This window comes from Coffea arabica, chromosome 10c (genome assembly GCF_036785885.1).
Source record: "Coffea arabica cultivar ET-39 chromosome 10c, Coffea Arabica ET-39 HiFi, whole genome shotgun sequence".
Taxonomy (NCBI): domain Eukaryota; kingdom Viridiplantae; phylum Streptophyta; class Magnoliopsida; order Gentianales; family Rubiaceae; genus Coffea; species Coffea arabica.
This window is the reverse complement of record NC_092329.1, coordinates 11588411-11611686: the sequence shown is the minus strand read 5'-3', so window position 1 is coordinate 11611686 and position 23276 is coordinate 11588411. Positions and strand designations below refer to the sequence as shown.

Sequence of the window (23276 nt, the reverse complement as noted above, 5' to 3'; positions counted from 1 at the left end):
CGACTAAATTTTACCAAACTCGAACTCGACGAGCCGGCAATTTTCGAGCTCGAGATCGAAAAAAATTAAAAAATAATTATTTTATTTTTAAAAAATAAATAAAATAATATATTTTTAATAAATAATAAAAATATTAAGGATATATATGTAATTTTACTATTAAAATAAAAAATATATATACTTAAAAATAAAAAATATATATATACTTAAAATAAAAAAATAAAAAATATTATATATATACTGTCTCGCGAGCTAACGAGTTTAATATTTTGAACTTGAATTCAAACTCGATTTCGACTCGAACCAGTTCGAGCTCGACTCGAACCGCTCGCGAGCGGCTCGATTTGTTTGCAGCCCTACCACATCCAACACCTCAAGGGCAAGAAGGAACTACGATGACAGATGAAGCCAAAAAAACTCATTTTTCCTTTTTTATCAGTTGAAATCTTTCTCTTGTATGTGTCCATGTCCTTTTGAGGTAGAAATAAACCGAAATACAACTTGGGATCAAAATGCTATGCTTAGAAAACCACAAAGCAAAAAAATTTCAAATATAAGAAACATTTCAATTGTTCGGATATGTTATTATCTGGAAAAAAAAACTTTTGCTTGCATTATATAACTTTTTTATAATCAATTTTTTTCCTTCCAACAATCTTTTTTTTTATCTCATTACATAATAAAAATACTTTAATATTATTTTTGAAAAATTCCAAACAATTTTTGTCTATGCACATAATTCAAAGAGCAAAACATGGCAGACAGCTGTTAAATTATTTCGTAATTTTACTTTTGACTATCAAATTATTTTTCGTCTCGATTCAACTACTCAACTAACTAATTAACATTTCCATGATCATTTCATCTGATTTTGTTCTTAATTTAAAAACAAACCAAAAAGTGCAAATCACATGTCAAATTTTTAGGGTAAATATGTCTATTGCACTTCTCAATCCAAACCTAAAATCTCCTATGGCTACTAAACTATTTTGCTTGTACATTTTTGGTCGCTAAAGTATTTTTTCAGTGGCCATTTTGAATCAAAAAATAATATAATGATCGATGCAGACACAGAAAATAGTTTAACGGTTGCCCAATTCTTTTTTTGCCCTAATTTAAAAAAGCTCTAGGGACTATTGGTGTAATTTACCCACAATTATACGCAAAACCGCTGCCTACTCCTTCGTAGTTGTAGTTGTAGACTTGTAAGCTGAACGAACGAATGATGAATCATAGCTATATCAACGGTTAAGAGAGTGGGGAGAGTGGTGGCATGAGTGGTGTGGACCCCACGACAAGAGTGGTAACGAGCTGGCAATCCCCCTTCGGCCCCTCCCCCTCTCCCGTCAAGACAGACGTTTCCCCTCGTGACAGTCTGTTCCCTTTCCTTTTTCTCTCTCACACACTCACACACTAGTTTCCCCTTCTAAACCCCCTCCCCTAGTCCCGTCCCCGCTTCTCATATTTAGCCTCCCCCCCATTTCCCATAACCTGATAACCCCTCAAATCCTTCCCAAATTCAAGCCCATCAACCCCTCCTCTCTTCCCTCTTCCCTCTCCCCTCTCAACTTCCTTGCTTTCCAGAAAATTCTCTCTTACTGAAGAAACTTGGGTTTTTGATTGTGTTTTTTTTTCCTTTTACTGAAGAAACTTGTTAGACATGGCGGAGGAAACAAAGACTACAGCAGCAGAGGCACCAGCGGAGGTGGTGGTATCCGATGTTCAGGCTGTTGTTGAGAAGGAATCAATGGTGGGCCCACAACCGGAGCCTGATCCGGTTCCAAAGTCGGAGGCGGCAATGGAGAAGCCGGCGGAAGAGGCTGCCGTGGAGACCCTCGAGGCTGAGGCTGAGAAGGCTGAGGAGAAGATTGCTGAATCTGCTTCATTTAAGGAAGAAACCAACGTTGTTGAAGAATTACCTGACCCGCAGAAGAAGGCTATTGATGAGTTCAAAAAGTTGATTCGGGAGGCGCTCGACAAGCATGAATTCACTGCCCCGCCTCCGCCGCCTCCTGCTGCTCCGGCTAAGGAGGAGGAGAAGAAGCCAGAACCGGAGGAGGAGAAGAAGCCAGAACCGGAGGCGGAAGCCGCGGCGTCGGCGGCTGCCACCGAGGAGGTAAAACCGACTGAAGAGGTGGAGAAGAAGGAAGGTGTTGAAGAAACGAAAACTGAAGAGAAGAAGGAAGCTGAAGCCGAGGCGCCTGCTGCTCAAGTCACTCCACCTGTATCGGAGGAACCACCAAAGCCTGAGGCCGAGCCCGTTGTTGAAGAAAAGAAGGAAGTCATCACACCACCATCAGCAGCGCCACAGCCTGCCCCTGTTGTGGCTGCGAAGGTGGAGGAAAAGGCTGAGACTGAAGAAATCAAGGAAACCATAGTTGAAGAAACCACCCCGCCTGCTGCCCCCGCTCCTGAGGCAGCTGCTCAGGTGGAGGAGCAGCCAAAGGAGGAACCAAAAGAGGAAGTCGTGGAGGAACCAAAGGGCCCGGAGGAAGTATCCATATGGGGAATTCCTCTCTTGGCCGATGAGAGAAGTGACGTGATCCTTCTCAAGTTCCTCAGGGCAAGAGACTTCAAGGTCAAGGATGCTTTTTCCATGCTCAAAAGCGTTGTCGCCTGGCGAAAAGAATTTGGAATTGAGGGACTGTTGGAGGAAGAAGGTGTTGGGAGTGGACTGGAAAAGGTTGTTTACATGCATGGAGTGGATAAAGAAGGACACCCCGTTTGTTACAACGCTTTTGGCGAATTTCAGGATAAGGAATTGTATCAGAACGCTTTTGCTGATGCTGACAAGCGTTCTAAGTTCCTGAGGTGGCGAATTCAGTTCTTGGAGAAGAGTATCAGGAAGCTGGACTTCCATCCTGATGGGATCAACACAATCGTTCAAGTCAATGATCTCAAGAATTCCCCTGGACTCTTCCTCTTCAAGAAGGAGTTGAGACAGGCCACCAATCAAGCCCTCCAATTGTTGCAGGACAATTATCCTGAATTTGTTGCCAAACAGGTTCATATCCATTTTTGACTTTGTTCTTCAGATCCTAAATTTGTTGTGAGTTGTTATTGAGTTTGATAATTTGATTTATTAATATTAATGAATCAAGTGTTGGTTGTTAAATTTGGAATTGATTCGCATGTGGGATGATGTTGGTGATCTCTGTGTAGGTGTTCATCAATGTTCCATGGTGGTACGTGGCCTACAATAGGATGATCAGTCCATTCTTGACCACAAGGACCAAGAGCAAGTTTGTATTTGCCGGTCCTTCCAAAACTGCTGAGACCCTATTCAAGTAAGCAGCAATCTTTGCCCGTTTCTCTCTGCTTGGTTAATTAATTTTCCCAATTCTGAATACATGCCTGATATCAATGTAACACGTACTTTTTTTGGATTGGTGAAATATCAGGTACATAGCACCTGAACAAGTACCTGTACAGTATGGTGGTCTTAGCAGAGGAGGCGAACAAGAATTTACTATTGCTGAAGCTGCAACAGAGGAAATTATCAAGCCATCATCTAAGCAAACCGTTGAATTCCCAGCTACTGAGGTAATAATTAGTGCTTGTCTTCTATAACATTTTCGGTTAATTGTAGATATGATAAAGCAATGATTTTTAACCAATGATTTCTTGGGATTGTTGGATACGCAGGCTGGCCGCACTCTTGTGTGGGAGGTAAGAGTAGTAGGATGGGAAGTAACTCATGGAGCTGAATTTGTACCGAGTGCTGAGGGTGGCTACACTGTGATTGTACAGAAGTCAAGAAAGTCTGGACCAACAGATGAACCAGTGATCAGTGGAAGCTATAAAATTGGGGAACCAGGCAAGATTGTGCTTACATTTGATAATCAAACTTCCAGGAAGAAGAAGCTTCTCTATAGGTCCAAGATCAAGTCAGAGTGAGGAATGGCATTGCAAATTCTTGAGGTGTTTGGGACCAAATTCACAAGGAGATTGCAATGCATAATAAGTGGGATCAAGGAGGGTTCTTTTTTTTTTTTTAGTTCATCCATACAATCATTTTTCTTTTCTTGGTTGATAGCAGCATTGGATAATGAGTTCAAAAGTTCTGGGATTTTGTTATTATTCATATTTGTTGGATTTTTTCTTTCTGGGTTCTTTTTAAACTTTTGTGGTTGGATTGTTCTAAATATCTTGTGAGACAATTGGGGGAGAGGCGTTAGAGAGATACATACTGAAAGGGGATTGAAAGTGTGCAATGCGGACAGCTGTTATTTATGAATATTTTTGTCAATACTTTCTTCCTGTAAACCACAATGTGTACATTTTGCTTCGTCTCTGGCTTTTTCTTCCTATGGATGTTAAATGCTACTTGCCAATTTTGGTGCCTGTTAGACATTTCCATTTCTTTAGTACTACAACGTTTGTCCTTTTGCTTTTAAATTTCATTCTTTCTTTGGATTTGGTGTTTTTCTATGCGGCCTTACGTTATGGAAAACGAAAAGACCTCTAGTCCTATATGTGTTGTTGTGAATGATCCAAATGGCATCTGAATTAATTGCATGTTAAAAAAAAAATCCATCAAGTGCATGGCCTGCTTTTGTATTCAAACATGGTGACCACGCCCACGTACGCTGTCCATCCACTTGGTTTAGTACTACTTGTGTCGGTTTGGTTCAGAGAAGGTTTTGATGTCTTGTGCTTTATTTTTTCTTCTTTTCATCCACTTCTAGGAATAGTTTGCAGACCGGTTTGGAACCGTTGGTGTCTGAAAGCGATACTAGTGTTAAATGGTCCTTGATGGAGTATACGTTGGTTAATGCTATATGTTTTTCTTGAGTTAATCACTCTATGTTTTCCTTGTGGTTCAATTTCTTCTGGTTCATTAGTGATAATTTTAGGGTGTGTTTGGATTGCATTTTCCGTCATTTTTCATGGAAAAATTACTGTAGCGATTTGATATATGTGAGGGAAAAAGGTGATAGGGAAATGTGATCACGGAAAATGACAATATTTTTCGACGGAAACAAGCAATCCAAACACACCCTTAGTTTAGGTACTTACATTTTCACAAAAAAGTTTTTTTTTTTTTTTTCAATTTTCAATTGAATTACGTGAGCTGAAGAGTTGTTTTCGGAGGAGCATGACCTATTAACTCCTATTAAATGTATCGTAAACATGTTTTTCAAATATTTTTTTTATTTTTTTAACTATCTTTTTAATATAACCTTAAAAACCTACGCAAAAAGTAATCCTCTTTCCAAGCGCACTCTTTATTCTTTTGGTCAAAATGATAGTTAGTATGTGTCTCCTTTTTCTTTCAAGTAGTCCAACGCCAAATGAAGAATCACTAAAAACAAAATTGAAATGTGATTAGATTAGAGAAGGAACAAAACCAAAAACAATAAGTTGGTAGTCGGAAAAAAAGGAGGGAGAGTGATACATATGAGAAAGGCAGAATGGACAAACAATTGGAAGAAGAAAGAATACTACTCTTTTTGGGTTTCAAAATGTTCACTTTGAAAACAAAAAGAGTGTGAGGGAAAACATCTGTCAGTCCTCTTTCTGCCAAAAAGACTAAACAAAACATGTTTAAAAGAGCAATGAGCTAAGAACAGCGGTAAAAGCTTGAGTAGGGCAAAGGATGTGAAAGCACTTTGTGAAAAAAGAGAAAGCAACTGATCTTCTGTTAATGTCAAGTTGTGTCTTTTTGAACATTGCAGTAAACTTATTAGATTCTTAGCTGTCTTTCAGAAATTGCCTTTGGTTGTTTGTTATGTTATGGTACATCTCATGTTTTAGGCCATTTTGTACTAAAGTTGGGTCCCTAATCATTCTCTCCACCAACTTTGTAAAAAAGCAATATACTGCTAAGAATTTTCAATTCATTTTTCTTCCTTGCTCTAATCATCATCTTCATCCTTTGGATGAAACAGCTCAAGTTACAAACTTGCAAGTAGTACTGCTATAATCAAAAGTGGCTGAAAGAATATTTGTGTTTAGATGAGTCCCCACTCACCAATAATGCCAGGAGACAACCCCTTATCCCTCTTAATATAATCCCAAGAATCTTGCTCAAATGTTCAAATCTTCTTCCCACTGATTATGCCAAGATGTCTGCTGTTTTACAGGTTCCTGCTGCAATAATTTCTTGGACACTCCCCACAAGTTATCAGTTATTCCTCTTCCTGCACCAAATCCCTTCACAAAGATTTTTGTCCTATGCATATCAGGATACAAAATTTTGAAAGAAGAAGAAGAAGAAACCAACAAGGCAATAACTTTCTATTTTCAGAATGGCAAGTTTAATACAATAATGCTTCCAAGAAATGTTCCTACAGACAATTAGCCTGTTCCCCCTTTTTTTTTTTTCTAATACTTGGGTTCTGTTTGTGAAATATTGGAGTGATAATCATCAGCTGCTTTAAATTTTTATTTAGACTCTCTCTTAAAGAAAAAGGGATTCAATTTGCATCTTTCCTGACGGTAATTCCGTGGAGAAGGAAAGGGTAGTGAGGAAAAAAAATTAAAGAAAAAGAAAAAGATAATAATCATATTGAATTTGAAGGCCCACCAAATTGCCAACGAGCAACCATGTCCTCTGATTCAAGACACCTCAAGTCAAAATTTTAGGCTCTATGCTTTTGCCTGTCAATTTTTAGGGATAATTCCACAAATCTTATATGGGGTTTTTGAGAATTTCACTTGCCACCCTACACAAGGTCCTTAGTGTTACACTTGCCTTCTTTTTTTTTCTTGTTCTTGGGTTAAGTGTAACTGTTAGAATGCTAAAAGAGAGATAAAATTGACAAAAATTCGTAAAACAAAAATGCCAAAAGAGAGAGAAAATGTCGACAACAAAAATGTATCCCAAATCCCATGACAATTGCCAAGGCCTAGGGGGAAAAAGAAAAGGTTTGTGTTCTTACTTGAGGATAAAATCTTTGCTTTGAGAAGATTATGGTCAATTCCCGAGGAAAAGTAAAAGAAGTTTGTTCTAAGACATCCATCGCAGCATTAATGAATGACCTATGAAATGAAAGTCAAAAGAGTTTTTGGTGTGTGGTGCTCAGTCTGTATTTGAAGTTTGGTTGTAACAAGTGTAACATCATAATTGACTGAGCATCTTTACTTGCACCCAAGCTTCTATCTTCCTTCTAGGAAATATCTGTTCGGATTGAAGTTTTTTGTAGAAAAATTTTTATGTTTTTCGTAACCATTTAGTCAAATAGCTTTTTATTTCGTAGAAGTTAAGTCATTATAATATATTTTTCTACAAAGAATCTAGAAAATGACAATCCAAACGAGAGAATTTTACTTAAACTTGAATTCTTCCAATGTACTCATCCAAATGATGTCCAAGATAAATCTGTTCTAGCACTATTATGTATGGTGTAATTTAATCTAATCTTAGTTCTTTACCTCATCATGTATGCTGCTTGACAAGTTCCAAAATGGATTTTTAGGACAAAGTTTCAATTTGTACTTCCATTCTTTCACGCAACTTTTTTTTCAACCCTTGTGCCATCTAAAAATCTTTGCCTTGGTGCACTTTGCTTTGTATGATGAACTTGTCAAGAAAATTAGTCATGATTAGAAAAAAACACAAGCACTCTTGGAATAACAAAGCTACACGAATTGTCATATTCATTCCATCAAGCACCAAAGTCCTAATTAACCATATTAGTTAGTTTAATTGGTATTTCTTCAACCTATTTCTTTACCTTATGTCATTTGTTTGAATAAAAAAAGGAAGAAAGGAAATGTGATCAACTTGCTAGTCATGACATGTGACTTTGATGAACATTACTCACAAGAAGATTGGCTGACTTTGTACAAATTTGTGGTTTATGGTTGGCATGCAATAAAGTTGACATAGAGAAGGAACATTTAATTAATTAATAAATCATGACATGTCATACTCAACTCAATTAATAATGCACAGACAGAGAATTTGAACAGGCACTTTTTTGGTTGACAAATTGAAGAAATGCTGGCCAATAATTCACTTATGTAGCACACAAATTAAGAGATTGCAAGAGGGAACATGCCAATGGGAGAAAGAAAATGGAAAAAAAAAAATAAAGAGGCAAAAAAGATAAAAGAGGCCATTATGTGCAAGACAAGAAGAAATGACAATATGGCAACAAAGACTTTTATTTATTGGTGTTTTTTATGTAAAAAGAATGCTTGAAAAAGATAATCGGAAATGATGATCTATATGTATATATATAACTGTCATCAGTGTAGGAAAGATTAATCCATATATATATATATATATATATATATATATATATATATATATATATATATAATTGGGGACATGCAGGTGAGCTCATTAATTGAGAGGCTTGGGACAGTACGAGTTTGGCACATTTGGGCAGGCAGCTAAGAAATCACCACGTATTGTTCAAGTAGGGATGTTAGAATTTGTCTTCAGCTTGAGAATTGAGCAATGAAAGGAATTGAAAATGGTCCCTGCCTAGATTGTTCTTTCAAAATTTCTGGTCTTTTTGACAAATGGGGAGTCAAATGGTCGATTTGAGAACAAGTATCTATATGGTGTAGTCATATAGTTGTATAAAACCATTAATGGGATAAGTCATTATCTGAAATAAATATTCGTGCTTGCATTCCAAATAAGTTTTTCAATCATATTTTTTTAATCTTTTAAATATTTTTTTTATCTCACATACGTCACATCGTAAAAAATATAATAGTAGTTATTTTATAATATTTCAAATAACGCTCTATCCAAACGCTCACCGATTTCTTGTAAATGAGCGTATTACTCATATAATATATGTTATTTAAGTTCACTAAACTTTTTAAATCCTTCTTAATAAGTATCTTGAGTGTCCAAAAATGCCATTTTACTATGTATTTTAAGGCGCTCCACACCTAACAAGGCAGTTAATTAGTCTACACTATATTTGCTTATTCGGGGATCAAAAGGTTTTAAGTACATAACAAGACAAGTTGATTTAACAACTTAAATGACAATCGCATTTACCTGTGAATTAAACATATTAGAGGGGTAAAATTGAAATTCTGGTGAATGGTTGATAATTTGTCTCAAATTATCAACTTTAAGCAATTTGTTTTTCTAAATAATATACAAAAAGACCGTGCTTCTGTGGTGACATGTTCAATCTGGAGGGGCAAAAGCCTACGTGCTAAAACAATTCTTGTCTGAATTGCAGTTTTCTAAGAAAAAATTTTTACTTTTTCCGTTAACATATTTTTTAATTCTCTTTTAACATATATACATCAAATTGTTACAGTACATTTTTTTTAAAAAAAAAAATTCTAAAAATAGCAAATTCAAATGGGGTCTAATTTTTTTTTTTTTTTTTGGGGAGAAAGAACAAAAAATCAAATGTGAAAAGATGGATATGGTTAACAACCAATGGTGAACATTAGTGGTGTAACATGGATTACAAACATTGTTGGGGCATGCGCTCGTGGGCTGAGTACTGCATGGGGATTTCGGCCACACGAAAAGTTGGAGCCATCACTCTTATAGCTCAACAGGGCAATCATGGCTGATGAAGCATGTGTTTAAACCATTATCAGCACCACTTTCTAGTTCCCTTCATTATTACTACGAAATTCCCAACCTTTTTTGGCTCACATTGGAAGGGGGATGGGGCAGGTATGGCTAGGTTTAGGTGCGTTCATACTGCTATTGTACTTCTTTCTTAATTTGATATTCATTTACGTAGCCTTATTATATTTCTTGGCATATAACAAAAGCTATGTTAAGTTTTCATTTGATAATCCAATTCAATATTTAAATTTAGTGGATTCATATCTTAACATGTTTAAGCGCGTTTGATAACAAAAAAAATAAAACATCTGAATTAATTAAGTGACACTGAATTTGTTAAGCAAAACTTAGTTCAAAAACTTCTCACTTAATGTGATATATATTCAAATGTATCGAATTTTGTATTTAACAATTCAATTACTTAATGGATTCAGACTTTAAATTTCAGATTTCAGACTTCAATTTCATCAAATGCACCCTAAGTGTGCATCAAATAATGAAATACAACAAAGTCACGTAAAATGTATATCAAATCATTAAAAAAATACAACAATCGTACGACCTGCACCTAAATCTAAGTGTACTTCCCCCAAAACCCCACTGGCAGATGGTATTGGTACCATCCAGATTCAATAATCAAAAGGCCCACTGACATATTTTATGTTGGAGATGAAGGTGGGGTTGGGGTTAATTAATTATGATGAACCTAATTGCAGTTTTTTCCTAAGTACACAAACCAATTCAAAGATCAAAGAACTTCTAAACATCTTGTAGCATCCAAGATTATATTTCAGTTATTTGCAATGGTCGATGTGATCAAACTTGCATTTTTGGGACCTGATACAAAAATTAGTGGAGTGATTCATATTGCGAAGATTTCTGGGTGGATCTCTTCCCCAGCCAAATTCATGAACCTTGCGACCACTTAGGTTACTAAGTCAACAGTTGTGGCATGATATCAGCCATACGAGTATATTAATGTTATGGAGTCACAATTTTATTCGTACAGTTAAATGCCAAGTGTAGGGTATGAAACCAAGTTCATTGCAACAATTCTCCTCGAGTAACAAGAATATATGCAGGCCCAATATCCGGATATGGTGCACATAGCTCAATACCTATAATTTGGTCTTGAAGTTTATCCAGAAATGTGAAGCTTGCTGCAACATTTCGCCTTGCCTAAAGTTTCTGAAGAGCATCCCTATACCTAATATAAAAGCAGTTCTTCTCCTGATGACAATCCACCTTTCCTAAAGTTTGGACTAAGCTACCTGCATCATTAATATCATATCAAGATTACCAAAACCCCTGAATATATGCTAAACATTTTATGCAGGACGAAATAAAGGGAAACCAAAAGGGTTAAATCTAAGATAAGAAATAACGAAAAAATAACCAAAACACAATTGGAGACCACTATAAAAGAAAACCCGATTGATGAGATAAGAGAAAGAGAAGCCCACACACAACAGTTCTTGATGATGTTCTTCCATGGCCATCCCTATTTTGAGAGAAAGCATGCAAAAAATACAATTCAGAGAAAAGAATTATAAAGAAAATTCCATGTTGAGCAGGGCAAATCTTGTGAAAAAAGCCAAAAATAGATATAAAGAGAGACCTGATGGTAGTAATCTGAAAGAGCACGGTATTCATCCTCTGAATTTCACTTCTTCTACTTTGCGCTCTTGTAGCTTCCCTTCTCTTTATTCAGGGGAGGGAAGAAGAGGCGGTATTATAAGAGAAACAAATCATAGAAATATTTAGGATATGGAGAATAGAAGTGAGATTTTGAAAAACAAAATAATAATAAAAAATCACCGGTCATGGGAGACCAGCGAGAGAAGTGAAAGAAACAAGGGTGAAAAGACCGAAAAATAAAACAAAATAAAATAAAAGAAGTCATGCGCAGCACACATCAGCCGGTGACAAAGGACGACGAAACGATGAAGAAGTTGGCAAATGTCCTCCGCTTGTATCCTATTTATCTTTCAAACTTAAAAATGCCCTATGAGGATAGTGCTAAACCCGTGCACAAAGGGGATGCAACTGAACATTTGGCTATCCATTACCATAAAATAGTAATATGATGTATTGAAAAGCTTATAGGTAATAGATGGCTTCACCATAGATAGGAAAGCAGAGAGATTTTTTACCAAGTGATCTCTCTGATGTTCTTATTTTCCACAACCCCTGATTCATGAGAAAGACTAGAAAAGACAAAACAAACTCATGATTCATGTGGCAAACACTAACCAAGAACAAACTATGTTCCTGATCCACGAAGAAATCTAAAAATTCAACAGCCACGGTTAAGGTTAGGACACCATTATATTATTATATTCATGCTGTTAATTCTGCGCACCTGGGCAATTAGTAACCATACATGGGCATGCTTTTGCATGTTCATGTTACCTTAAGATGATGACTAACCACCATGGCTTCTTAGAAGTCTTGGCATTGCAGACTTGGTTACAGACTCAAAGTGACTAAGCTTATTTTAAGAAGTTTGAACTTTTAAGCAAGAGTGAGTAGTGATGCCTCATTGTGATTATTAAGGCCCCATTTCCGTTTTATTTATAGTACCAAACAGCAGCTCATGTACTCAACCTAATTACAAAAGACTAAGATGTCATTATATTCCTAATGCTCTTCTTGATTTCATTCCATATGGGCATCACCTCCCCTGAGATGAGCAGAGGCAAAATTCTGGAGCACACTCCACTTCTGGAGATCCACAACAATGCACTCCATGGTTATGTTGATTACAAGGTGGATGGAGATCGGTATCTTTCATGCTCGGTTAGTGTAGGTGTAGTACTACTACAGTATTTTTTCATGGCAGGAACGTACAGCATATCAAATCTTCCACTTTCTGGAATTTTCACTTCATGCAGCTGCTCAAAACTATTTTTCTATATTAATGGAAAATTAGTGCATCCTTTAAGCAGTACTATGATACCAATCTTAAAAGGTACCTAAAAGTTTGATAAAGAATAGATCCCAGCTCATCATTTCTTTAATAAGAGGCGGATTTATCCGAATAGAAAGTACAAGTTGGTATTATAACATTCTCTCAGAGTTAACAACTCATGAATTCAAGTAGCAAAATTGAGGAAATTACCTCAAAACCCCAGTTCCATCCCCAGAGAGAGAGAACATTTAGATAAAAGAGCAATGGATATTCACGCAAAGGAGCATCACCTCTTGAATAGAAATAAACACTGAATAGTATGTCAAAATATATAACCAACATATCCTATACCAGTAAATAGTTATAACGTAAAGAAAGTTAAAGGACCCAAAAAGAAAAAAGAAGAGAAAAGATTAAAGGAGAAACAGAACTACAAGAAGCACAAAAGAAAAGTTAAAAAAAAAAAAAAGCACCAACCAGAAAGAACCAATTAAGGGCATGATTACTCTCTAGACTAGTTTCAGATTCCCACTTCTTGAGTCAAAATAGTGAAAGCAATAGCAGGCTAAGGGGAAAAGAAGAAGTAAAACTATACATGTCCCATCTCCATCTCTAATATACATAAACACACATATCGAAGTACTTAATCTAACAAAAGTAGTTGAGATGGACAAAAAAAAATCAAATCACAAATGATCTAAGAGTCAGCAAAAAGAGCGCACATCGGGCTTCCCAACCCCAAGCCCACACTATCATCCTGTTTATACTAGAAAAGTATCATCAAACAGGTCTGTAATGGTCATCCTCTATTAGATGGACCAAGCATGATAGGTATGGAAACCTGAAACTACATTTCTGATTACAACTAAAGTGAAATAATTCAGAATCAAACCTCATATTTCTTGAACATTCACAACACTTGCACTAACCATGCAGGGTGGCGAAGAAACTCACTTTTGAGAATACAAATTGCCATTAGCAAAAGATTTCGTAGACTATACAGGCCTGCCTAGAAAAGCTAAAGAATCAACGATAGCTAGAGCATAAAACAATTAAACAGGAATACAAAGGAAAAGGTTTTCCGCTTGCACGGAGCATCCTTTGGATTCAGCGCAGGCCAAAAGAGATCCATTCCTTTACCTTTTTCAAAGCTGAAGTGTCTTAGCTGATGAGCAGAAGATCAACTAGTTTAGATTGTCAAAATTGAAGAGCAGCTAGAGCAATAGAAGACAGGCAACGAGTGGAGGAAGGAGACATGAAGAAACCATAAGTTTCTGAACCAGATAAGCAATATAGTTTGGCGGAATTACGGTTGAGGTGGATTTGGAATAAAAGATGAAATACATTGCTGTAAGAACATTATTTACTATATTTACTACTTGAGGAAGAGAACTCGTATTCATGGTCCTGTGGTACTATACTTAATGCTTGAGGAAACAAATTATCATCTTCAATAATAAGGCATCTTGAACCAGGCATTGAATGTTAAGACATGCATATGCTCATTTGAGAATTTCAAGATTTTCTTGAACACTTAAGCCATAAGAATGCATATTCTCTTGCAAGGTAATTAAATAATTCAAAATACTGTGAAGCAAGAGCATTGCACCATAATTTAAGTGGTACCATAAAGGCCTACATGATAAAACAGGAGATAATGAAGAAGGGAATTTTATGCCTAGAAGCATATCCTCAGCACACAAATAATAAAAGATCAATATTACTGGCACAATATTTGGCTTAGGAAAACCTTGCAACGAACTGAACACAAAAAAGCTGAAACGTAACTAGTTCATGGATTCATCAGAGAAATAAATTAATAGGTAAAGACTCTGTTACATAATGTTACAGCAGAAAGGAATATATTATAGCTTTATGAAATCATAAGGTCTTTATGAAGCAAAGAGAAACCTACTTTTCTGGAGGATTCCGTCCATCATTGAACCCCCCCCCCCCCCCCCCCCCCCCTTACGTAGAAGCCCTTTCCCTTGAAACAGACTTATTCTTTCTTCTTGGAACATTAAATCTCTCCAGTGATCCACCACAAGCACTTTTACAATCTTGAATCTCTGTTCTTAGATGAAATTTAGTTTTACTTTTGCCTGCATTTTGGGATGAGTTTCTTCCAGGTGATCTTCCCCACACAATTCTTGGAGACTTCTTCTCTTTATATCTTTTCCCTGATAAGTTTCCCCTATTTTTTGAATTCATTCTTTCTTCATATTCATCATCACTCTCCTCATCAGACAAATCATGCATTTCCTCATCTTCTTCCTCACCACTTTTATCATCTTCCAATGCTTCTTCCCCTTGATCTCCCTTCAGATCACGACTCTTCTTTTGCTCTACACTCTTCGATCTTTTATCCTCCTTCACCAAGTTCATCAATTGAACATACTTGTACCTCATGTCCATCAAAGGAACCTTCTTAATCAACATGCCCCTTTTATAAGCCTCCTTCAAAACCACCGTATGAGTTCCAATCTTACTTGACACGTAGAATATCCCCGGATGTTGTAACAATGCCCTCTTAAACCTCGACCTGAGCCCCAACCACTCGCCTAAGCTAAGTACACTCTCCCTCTCTCCTTTACTTCCAAGAAAAAGATTAAGAATCTCATGTAAAACCGCGACAGCCCACTTGTCGGAGTCATCACTTTTTGGCGCAAGATGCAGGGCATTTTCATAAGGTGAGATGTATGGCAACTTTCGCCACTCATCCACCCACTTTTTATATTTCTTATCCATCTCAAAACCATTGGAATACTTGAAAGTAAACTCAATTGGCTCCTTCCCCTTTTCCAAGGCTGAAACCGCAAGCTCATTGCTCCAACAAACTAACTCCAAAAACTCTCCATTTGCATCATCTATCACTCTAAAATAATCGGGAAATTCCGGAACAACAGTTTTTACATAATCTTGAGGCAAACCCAGTTCCCACCTCAGCCCATCAATGATACTTAGTGGAATGCTGTTAATTCTACGAATCATCAAAAGCTTTAAAAGACGGTTAGCAACATCTTGCCTGTAGTTTACACTTTGGTAGATAATTTCTTCTTCCTTGTCGTAATTCAGCACTTCCGGGGTCAGCTTGACGTGTGGTTGAATGCCAATGCCACCAGGGAGAAATTCTTCAAAAATTGAAGGGAATTTTCGAATGAATTCAATGGGACGAATTGGAATTTTAAGAGAATCTCTGGATTGAGATATCAGCGACAGCGGGAGAGACTTTGAAGGCTCTGATTTTATGAGATTTTTTAGGTTCAGCACTGGCTTAAGGTTTCTTTCTCTATCGACTGCGTGGTCGAGTCCCCTGTCACGGACGCATTTCACAGAAGCCGCCGCGTCGTAGAGGCATCGAAGCTGCAACTGGTGGTGGTTGTGGTCGGAATGTCGAAGGCGACGGAGGAGGAAATGCATCTTACTGTGGCGGCTATCGGCGTTGGAAGGTTTTAGCGGGATTTTAGCATCTCAGATCTTCTACTAATTAATTAAGGGGACTATGGGAGAATGAAATATCTTCTTTTTTTTTTTTTCCAATTTTTGTTTTGGTTATATTCACTTTGCCCCCTGACTCTTGTTGGTTGGTTCACTTTTTCCCCATCAACCCAGAAAATAGGCACTTTGCCCCCTCTAAATTTACACCATTATGACATGGCCAAATTTCAAGTCAATTTTTGTACTTCAGCGAAACAAAAATACTAAAATACCTTTTGATGAGACCAAGAAGATCCAGAGTCACATTCTTTTTTTTTTTTTTCCTTCGGTGGGGTATCCGGCTACATTGGCAACTGACTAGTCCTCTGCTGAGTCCTCCAGAATCACATTCAAGTTCACGAAAATTTCATTTACTTAAGGCTAATCACATGCATTACCTTTATTTCACTTTCTTCACTTCTTACATATTGGAACTTTCTCCTTTTCTCTAAATTGTAGGTTGAAGAGTAGGCACGACTAAAATTTAGATGTTTCTATCCTATTTGTTTCTCTCTATCTCTCTCTCTCTCTCTTTTTTTTTTTTTTTTTTTTTTGCTTGTGTGACTTGCACTTCTTTTATTCCCTCTAATTGTTGCAAATTTTGTAATTTTACCACACTTAGGATAATCCCTTGTTGCAAATTTTGACAATCCCTTGTTGTTTACATCAAAAATAAAAAAAGAAAAATAACTCTCCTTATATGAAAAATCTTGAAAAAGGGAATAAGAAAATTCATATTCATATAAAGTGTGTAAATGTTGGAAACTTTGTGATTAAGTATCGATTAATGGCCATAGATTCTATATTAATTAATTTTGTAGGAGATATATGAAATTAACCATATATAAAAAATATAATCACTCACATGTGTACATACTCTCATATATGCACATTTGAGCTTATACATATGACATAAATGAATTAGAATATGCGGATTCAAATGGATGTAGGCATGTCAATAGATAGGGTTTGAGTTGAATTCTTTTGATTCACATCTAAATTCATCAACCTCAATAGAGTGAATTTCAAATCAGTACTTTTATTTATTGTGTATTTTTTTTAACTTTAGCTTATAATGAAACTACATGTATACTCTTGTTGATTTAGTTTATATAATCTTATATTGTTACTTTGATTTGTAGAATTCAACATGGGAAAATCATTCAAAATATCCTTCACATTTTGTCAAATCAATTTTTTTCATCTTTTACCTTTAAAATAATAACTTTACGTCATACACAACATCAAGTCAATAAAATTTGGTTTCAACTTAGATTTTCGACCACCTTTTAGGCTGAATCCATCACGTGACCCGTACATTGTCTTTTCTTAAGAATAACAAGATTAAATCTCATTTGTTGTTTAAAAAAAGGAGCCAATTCATGTTTATATTTGCCTCTAAAAAGGTAGAATCTGACTCAAACTTTATTTATTTTTCCTTAAAAAAGTGGGATTAAACTCATTTCATATTCATTTTGTTTCCAAAAATGTAGTATCTGACCTTTTTCTATGTAAAAAAGACTTCAAGTGGGTCATGCAGTGATTTCAAGTTAAAAGGTTGTTAAAAACTTAGGTTAGGATCAAATTTGTAAGTGATATAAAATTAATATTTTAAAAGTAAAGGGCGAAAAAATTTGTTTGGTGAAATGTAAGGGGCGTTTTAAATGATTTTTCCATTTAACATATTAAAGTAACTGTATTCCATATCTAACTTTATTTTATAAGGAAGTTTAGTTCCATAAAATTCTTTTCCTAACATAAAACGTCATCTTCAATAGTATACAAATGCCCATGCTAATGTTAGAGGGTATTGGATTTCAACACGTACGGACTGTACGGTACGGTAATCCTAATTATTTATGACAAGGGTATTATTGGAAAGTGAAAATTAAATTACTAAATTACCAAATCATATTAATACTTTTAATATAGTTGATAGATTTTTTTAGCAAGGGGAGGGAGGATTTTAAAAAACGAGGAATGGGCGATGATTAAAGTCTATAATTCCTTTAACCCTGAATTTTACCCATTAGATCAAGGCCTCTTCGATCATTAGCTATTCCAGCAAGTAGCCAATAGAAGTGGTCAAGATGTGCTCTATTTATGTCTTGGATTCAAATTGTCCTTTTCTCCTATCCGTTTCTTAAATCCCATCCCTACCCTATTTAATAAAAAAAAAAAACTTTCACTACCCTCATGACTTGCAGCACTATCAATCGTAGAGACAAGAATACCGCTAAAGAAGTCCCCTATGACTATGTTACCATAGGAAAAAGAGGGCCGAAACATCTTAATTAAGTAGGCCCCTGATCATAGAAAATATTCAGCATTCCTACTTTAATCAGTACATGTAAATCTATACATCAGAATCGTTTTTGATATTATTTGGTTCCCTATAAATGTAAGATTTTGCTAAACAAACAAATGGAATTAAACCCACAACACCTATTCTAGCAAGCAGCCAATAGAAGTAATCAACATGTGCTTGATTTAAGTTATCTGAGAACCAACTTTCTCTACCCCCTTGGCTTGTAATTTTGTCAATCAGAGAGACCAGAAAGCTGCTCAGGAAATCGCCTATGCCTATGGCCCCATAGGAAAAAGAGAGGCCTGAACATCTTAATTCTGTAGGCACCTGATCATAGAAGAATTCCTGCATTCCTACTTTAATCAACACATTAGCTAGCCCAGATAATAAATATTGAGGCGCCAACCACCAAAAGCTTATGGGAACTATTGCATTAGGAATGTCGAGGAGACCAAAATCTCGAGTAGTTTTGAGTCTTTTCTTCTCAATCACAGCAGCAATGACCATGTTCAGGATAGATATTGCCATGCCAATTCCTATTCTCTGAAGCATTTTTATCCCGAAGGGATATCTTGTTATCCTTCTCGCAATTGGGACGAAAATTCGATCATAAATTATGCTACAGAACACTATAGAAAGGGAGATGATAATCCAAAGTGTTGCAGCTGGTATACTGTAACTTTGCTCTATTGATCTGTCAAGTGTTGTTGCTTGCTTGATAAATAATGTGCTGGATTGAGCATGTCCAATTGTATATGTTAAACAAGTTACCCATATTGGAAACAGCCTTAAAACTTCTTTTACTTCTTTAATCTTACTAGAGGTTTCATTAATGTTTGTCAAATCATCACCTGCAGAAGGCGAATCATCCTTGAGAAACCTGTTTAGAAAATGCCACATTAGCAAGGATGATCAGAAAACATGGATATTGGCAAGCACTGACCATATGCAATGAGTACCACAAGACAGCATCAAAGGAATACGTGAAGGGGTTGCCTGAATTTGGAACTAGGATCTGACTATGAAGCAACAATCTAATGCAAGTTAAAAGTTTAATCCTTGGTTTTAAAGGGAATTTACTGCCAATCGGCTCAAAATTTTGATTATTCTTTTTTTGTCTCGAAAGGTGTATTTCTAAACAAGAATTGTTTTGTGTGCCAAAGTTATGAGTGACTTTTTTTCAGTGAGATGGATGATACAATCATTGGTTGATAATTGGGCTCAATGCATCAGATTTGAAAATAGATTTACAATAAGGGAATTTGATTTTTTTTTCGATGTGTTGTTTTGGATTTGAGCTCAAATCAGATGACTGCTTCATATGTTGAAGAGAATAAATCTATGAGATCAACTTTTAATCAGACAAAAAAAAAAAAATCCTTACTCGTCATCCAGAGAGCTTTCTTCGCTGCTTGATGAGGGAGCTACAATGTACAAAGCACTGATGCTTTTCTTGAATCCCTTGTCATTCTGCCCACAATGGATTTCTACCTCTTTATCACCTATTGTGGCAGGAAATCGATACGTTTTGTTTCCCAGTAAAAACAGGATAAGCCCGACTATCATGGGCAGACATGGAATCCCAAAACCAATGCCCCAATTTATGTTGTCATGAATGTAAGGTAAGATTAAATGTGTAGCTATTGCACCCATGGCCCCGACACAAATCGACTAGTTGAAGAATGAGCTCTTGGCTTTGCTCTCTTCCGTATGTTTTTCATCAAATTGATTGGCTCCAAAGGCTTGAAGAAAGGTGTTATAACCTTTCGCCAGTGCGAGCGATCCAAAAAACAAACCTTTGATATACATATCAGGTGATTCAGGCCCTGCTTCATTCTTGGTTCTGTGACGGCTCTACCTCACCCTAGGGCATATTCCAAGGTTTAGTGGACCGTTTGCCCAATTCTCGTCAGGACTCACTCACTCGTATCTCCAGAAAATAACTTACATCCATGGAAAATAAATAACACCACAAGTTCAAACTTAATATATACATTGATGCTCAAATCCAGTTACAAGGCTTATACACGCCCAAATACATTAACGCATTTACAATCCAAGTCCAATCAACCCTAGTCGGGTACTAGTGCGAGTACAAGTCAAAATTTCAAAACTAGACTACTCTGTACAAGTCTTACGCCTCGCTTGTACCCCCTGCTAAGGAAAACAAATGGAATGAGGTAAGCTATATGTTTAGTGAATAATCAGGGGTAAAAACGTAAAATCACATCCAAATAAATATGTAATCAAGATATTTCACATCAATAGATAGCAATGTAACATTACAATGGTAGGATACGGGTGGTTTCAAAACTAATTCAATTCCCCGAACTTGAACGCCTATTGACACTTTGTTAACCAAAATACTCATAGACCGTAGACTCCACTTAACTTTTCCCGTTCACCTTATCAACCCCCGCTGGCCAGTCAACAGCACACAGTAGCTCGAGCGAAACAAAATCACTTAGGTTTAATCAAAACTTTAACAAAGAATTAAATCCCAAGATTAGCATGGAACTATCTTCGACCAAGCCCCGGCTGGTTCGAATAGTTTATCAATCGTTGGAACCAAACTGGAACCAAACCCTGAGATATCTAATCTCTCAATAGATGATATCTCTCAACAAAGTATACAACAAAGTATTTACCCCAAACAATACACAGCAAATGGGATTCAATTCAAGTCATGTAATCACCCCATTAATACTCAACAAAAGGGTGATACGCAACATAAGACATGTATTCTCATATATGAAATCAAACAAAGGATGGGTTTAGGTCGAGTGAGATAAAGTATACTCTCGCCTGAGTACCCATTTAACATATACAAAGCACTTTAACAATTTCACCTCAATAAACAACCTAATTACTCACTTGATAAAGCTTGATACGAAAAACGATACAATTCATTGAGTTTGACCGTCACCGTCAAAAACCTTACAGTCTGTATTAACAAATTATATACACACATAAGTGAAACGGCCATACAATAGCAGTTTATAATTTAAACGATCGAAAACGGTCAACAATAATAAAAAACGGTCAAAACGACATTAAGGCCAAAAGAATGTCGAAATCGGCCGAAACGGCCGGAATGGTAACAAAATAACAAAAATAGTTTTAAACGGTCCAAAACGGCAAAAAACGGTTGAGAAATGCACGTACGTGTGCCCGAAAATGAAAACGGTTACACGTTCGCACCCAAAGGCACAAACGGACATTTCACAATTTTGACACCTTTTACGGTTTTAATTATAATAGAAGCTGTAGTCGTCGGTTTAAGGTGTACAAGATACCTTTCGAAGCTAAGGCAAAGGCCTACAACTTTGATGAAGACTACTCAGTCCAGTTCGTAGTGTATCTAGGTCAAAATTTCAAATTACAGAACCAGAATCTCACATTCGGGCTAGTTAACCGCATTATGCGTAACCGATAATAACTCAGGCTACCGAATTCCGATTAAGGTGTTTTTGGAAAGCTAGGCCTAGCACTACAATTTTTGTGTTTTGGCCAAATACTAGTTCAGTACGGATCAGGGTGAAAAAAATGCGGTCAAATTAGTGAAATGTCAAAACTGTCCACAGAGCTCTACCTATGGCAGTCAGGGGTATTTTTGTCATTTCATGAGTTACAGTGCTCGGATTGAGCTGAAATTTTGCAAACAACTATAAAATATCATTCTCTAAAACTTTTATGTTTTGTGCTAAACTTAATTCGGCCTCCATCATGGTCGAACAGGATTAGGCAGAATAGGGTATCTTCAAAACTGAAAACTGGAATTCATGCAGTCCAATGCTAATTTTCTTATTTCTGGCTTGATTCACTACCTCAACTTCCTATACAAGATTATAACTATCATATACCATCTAACCAACAAGAAATATAGTTGAAAACCTCAACCCTAACTCAAGAACATGCACCATATCCATCCAAACCAGAAATTTAAAGCATCAAAACTGGAAATTTGTATCACTTGCTGGAATTTTCTCAAACCACCATAGAAATCACCAAATCTTCCATACAAACCCACAAAAGTGATATATAAACTATCATTAACCCTTATTAGTATCTTATAACAATAAAATCAACATTTCTACTCAATTGCTACAAGTTTTTACAAAAGTTCAAGGCTGTTTTACCTTCCAAAGGTTGGTTCACAATGTTGCACTTCAAGAACCAAGTTCCTTAGCTTTCTTTTGCTCTAACTCCCAAGCTTGTTAGATAGGTTGCACACAACCAGAATTTATTTTCTTGTTCTTCCTCTTGTTTCTCTCGATTTTTCCTTTCTTCTTTTCTCCCAAGAACTGGCAAAAACTTACCTTGTTTCTTTGGCTTTGGTCTTGCTAAGAAGATTAATACTAAGTCACTTGGTCAAAGTCCAACACCTTTTTGATTAGTCAATCACAATTAAGCTTTTTAGGATTTTCTTAACTAACAATCATTTTAGGATTTTCTTAAAATCTTACCAGTTTTGCACTCACACTCATTTCTCCTTTGTCTTGTTGCCAAGTTAGAATTATTCCTTTGGTGTCAACAAATAAAATTTTTTTTTCTCCCTTGTCTTGCTAACAAGTTAGAATTATATGGTGGCAAAGCCAAAGCTTCGTTCTCGTGTGGAAACAATTTCAAGAGCACCCGTCATCTTCGTTAGGTAGTCTTCACCACTTGAGCTAATTTTTTTTACTTAGGCGTAGATGCACAATAACCGAAAAAGCAAGGGATAATTTTATGAGTTAATCTTATATTATATTGATTAATAGTGTATACATCATCATTATTAGAATATTGACACATACATAAAATTTAGATTTCAAATTTAAATTTAAATTAATTGTTATGTATTTAATGGTGATAGTTTATACAAGATTAATCTTAATTACATTCAACTCTTTTGAGGTTTGACTAAATGACAAGTTGAACCCCTAGATTTGGCCAAATTATCAATACCCCTAACTTAATGATAATATAAGTAGAGCTGCAAATGAGTCGAATCAAATCGAGTTTTAACTAGGGATGGCAATGCGGGCGGGTGACCGCGGGCACCCGCCCCGCGGGGGGCTAATGGGAAGGGGGTT

General features: G+C 36.3%; 3 protein-coding genes and 1 non-coding gene across 4 annotated transcripts; 1 reads left to right on the top strand and 3 right to left on the bottom strand.

Annotated features, from left to right (window-relative positions):
- The first annotated feature begins 1493 nt into the window (after positions 1-1493).
- On the top strand, positions 1494-4266 carry LOC113715140 (patellin-3-like). Its single transcript, XM_027239349.2, has 4 exons — positions 1494-3004; positions 3163-3287; positions 3402-3543; positions 3646-4266. Exons 1-4 carry the CDS (start codon positions 1661-1663, stop codon positions 3895-3897), a joined length of 1863 nt encoding a protein of 620 aa, XP_027095150.1. The 5' UTR covers positions 1494-1660; the 3' UTR covers positions 3898-4266.
- A 5992-nt stretch (positions 4267-10258) lies between these two features.
- On the bottom strand, positions 10259-14375 carry LOC113713602 (uncharacterized). Its single transcript, XR_011822498.1, has 2 exons — positions 11124-14375; positions 10259-11006 (listed from the first exon to the last, which is right to left on the bottom strand). It is a non-coding gene; the product is annotated as an uncharacterized protein (transcript).
- A 2-nt stretch (positions 14376-14377) lies between these two features.
- Positions 14378-15907, bottom strand: LOC140003918 (protein WHAT'S THIS FACTOR 9, mitochondrial-like). Its single transcript, XM_072069500.1, has one exon. The coding sequence runs from the start codon at positions 15834-15836 to the stop codon at positions 14385-14387; it is 1452 nt and encodes a 483-aa protein (XP_071925601.1). The 5' UTR covers positions 15837-15907; the 3' UTR covers positions 14378-14384.
- Positions 15908-18208: 2301 nt separating this feature from the next.
- LOC113713899 (protein NRT1/ PTR FAMILY 5.10-like) lies at positions 18209-19854 on the bottom strand. The gene is made up of 2 exons (XM_027237701.2): positions 19586-19854; positions 18209-19081 (listed from the first exon to the last, which is right to left on the bottom strand). The coding sequence occupies exons 1-2, from the start codon at positions 19852-19854 to the stop codon at positions 18250-18252; spliced, it is 1101 nt and encodes a 366-aa protein (XP_027093502.1). The 3' UTR covers positions 18209-18249.
- Between the last annotated feature and the right edge of the window lie 3422 nt (positions 19855-23276).

Bases quoted from the DNA above. Each gene is read 5' to 3' on its own strand.
- LOC113713899 (XM_027237701.2), bottom strand. From the start codon at position 19,854: ATGGGTGCAATAGCTACACATTTAATCTTACCTTACATTCATGACAAC. The intron at 19,082-19,585 runs GTAAGGATTTTT...TTTTCTAAACAG, and splicing joins GAAAGCTCTCTGGATGACGA to GTTTCTCAAGGATGATTCGC.
- LOC113715140 (XM_027239349.2), top strand. From the start codon at position 1,661: ATGGCGGAGGAAACAAAGACTACAGCAGCAGAGGCACCAGCGGAGGTG. The intron at 3,288-3,401 runs GTAAGCAGCAAT...GTGAAATATCAG, and splicing joins ACTGCTGAGACCCTATTCAA to GTACATAGCACCTGAACAAG. The intron at 3,544-3,645 runs GTAATAATTAGT...TTGGATACGCAG, and splicing joins TTGAATTCCCAGCTACTGAG to GCTGGCCGCACTCTTGTGTG.
- LOC140003918 (XM_072069500.1), bottom strand. From the start codon at position 15,836: ATGCATTTCCTCCTCCGTCGCCTTCGACATTCCGACCACAACCACCAC.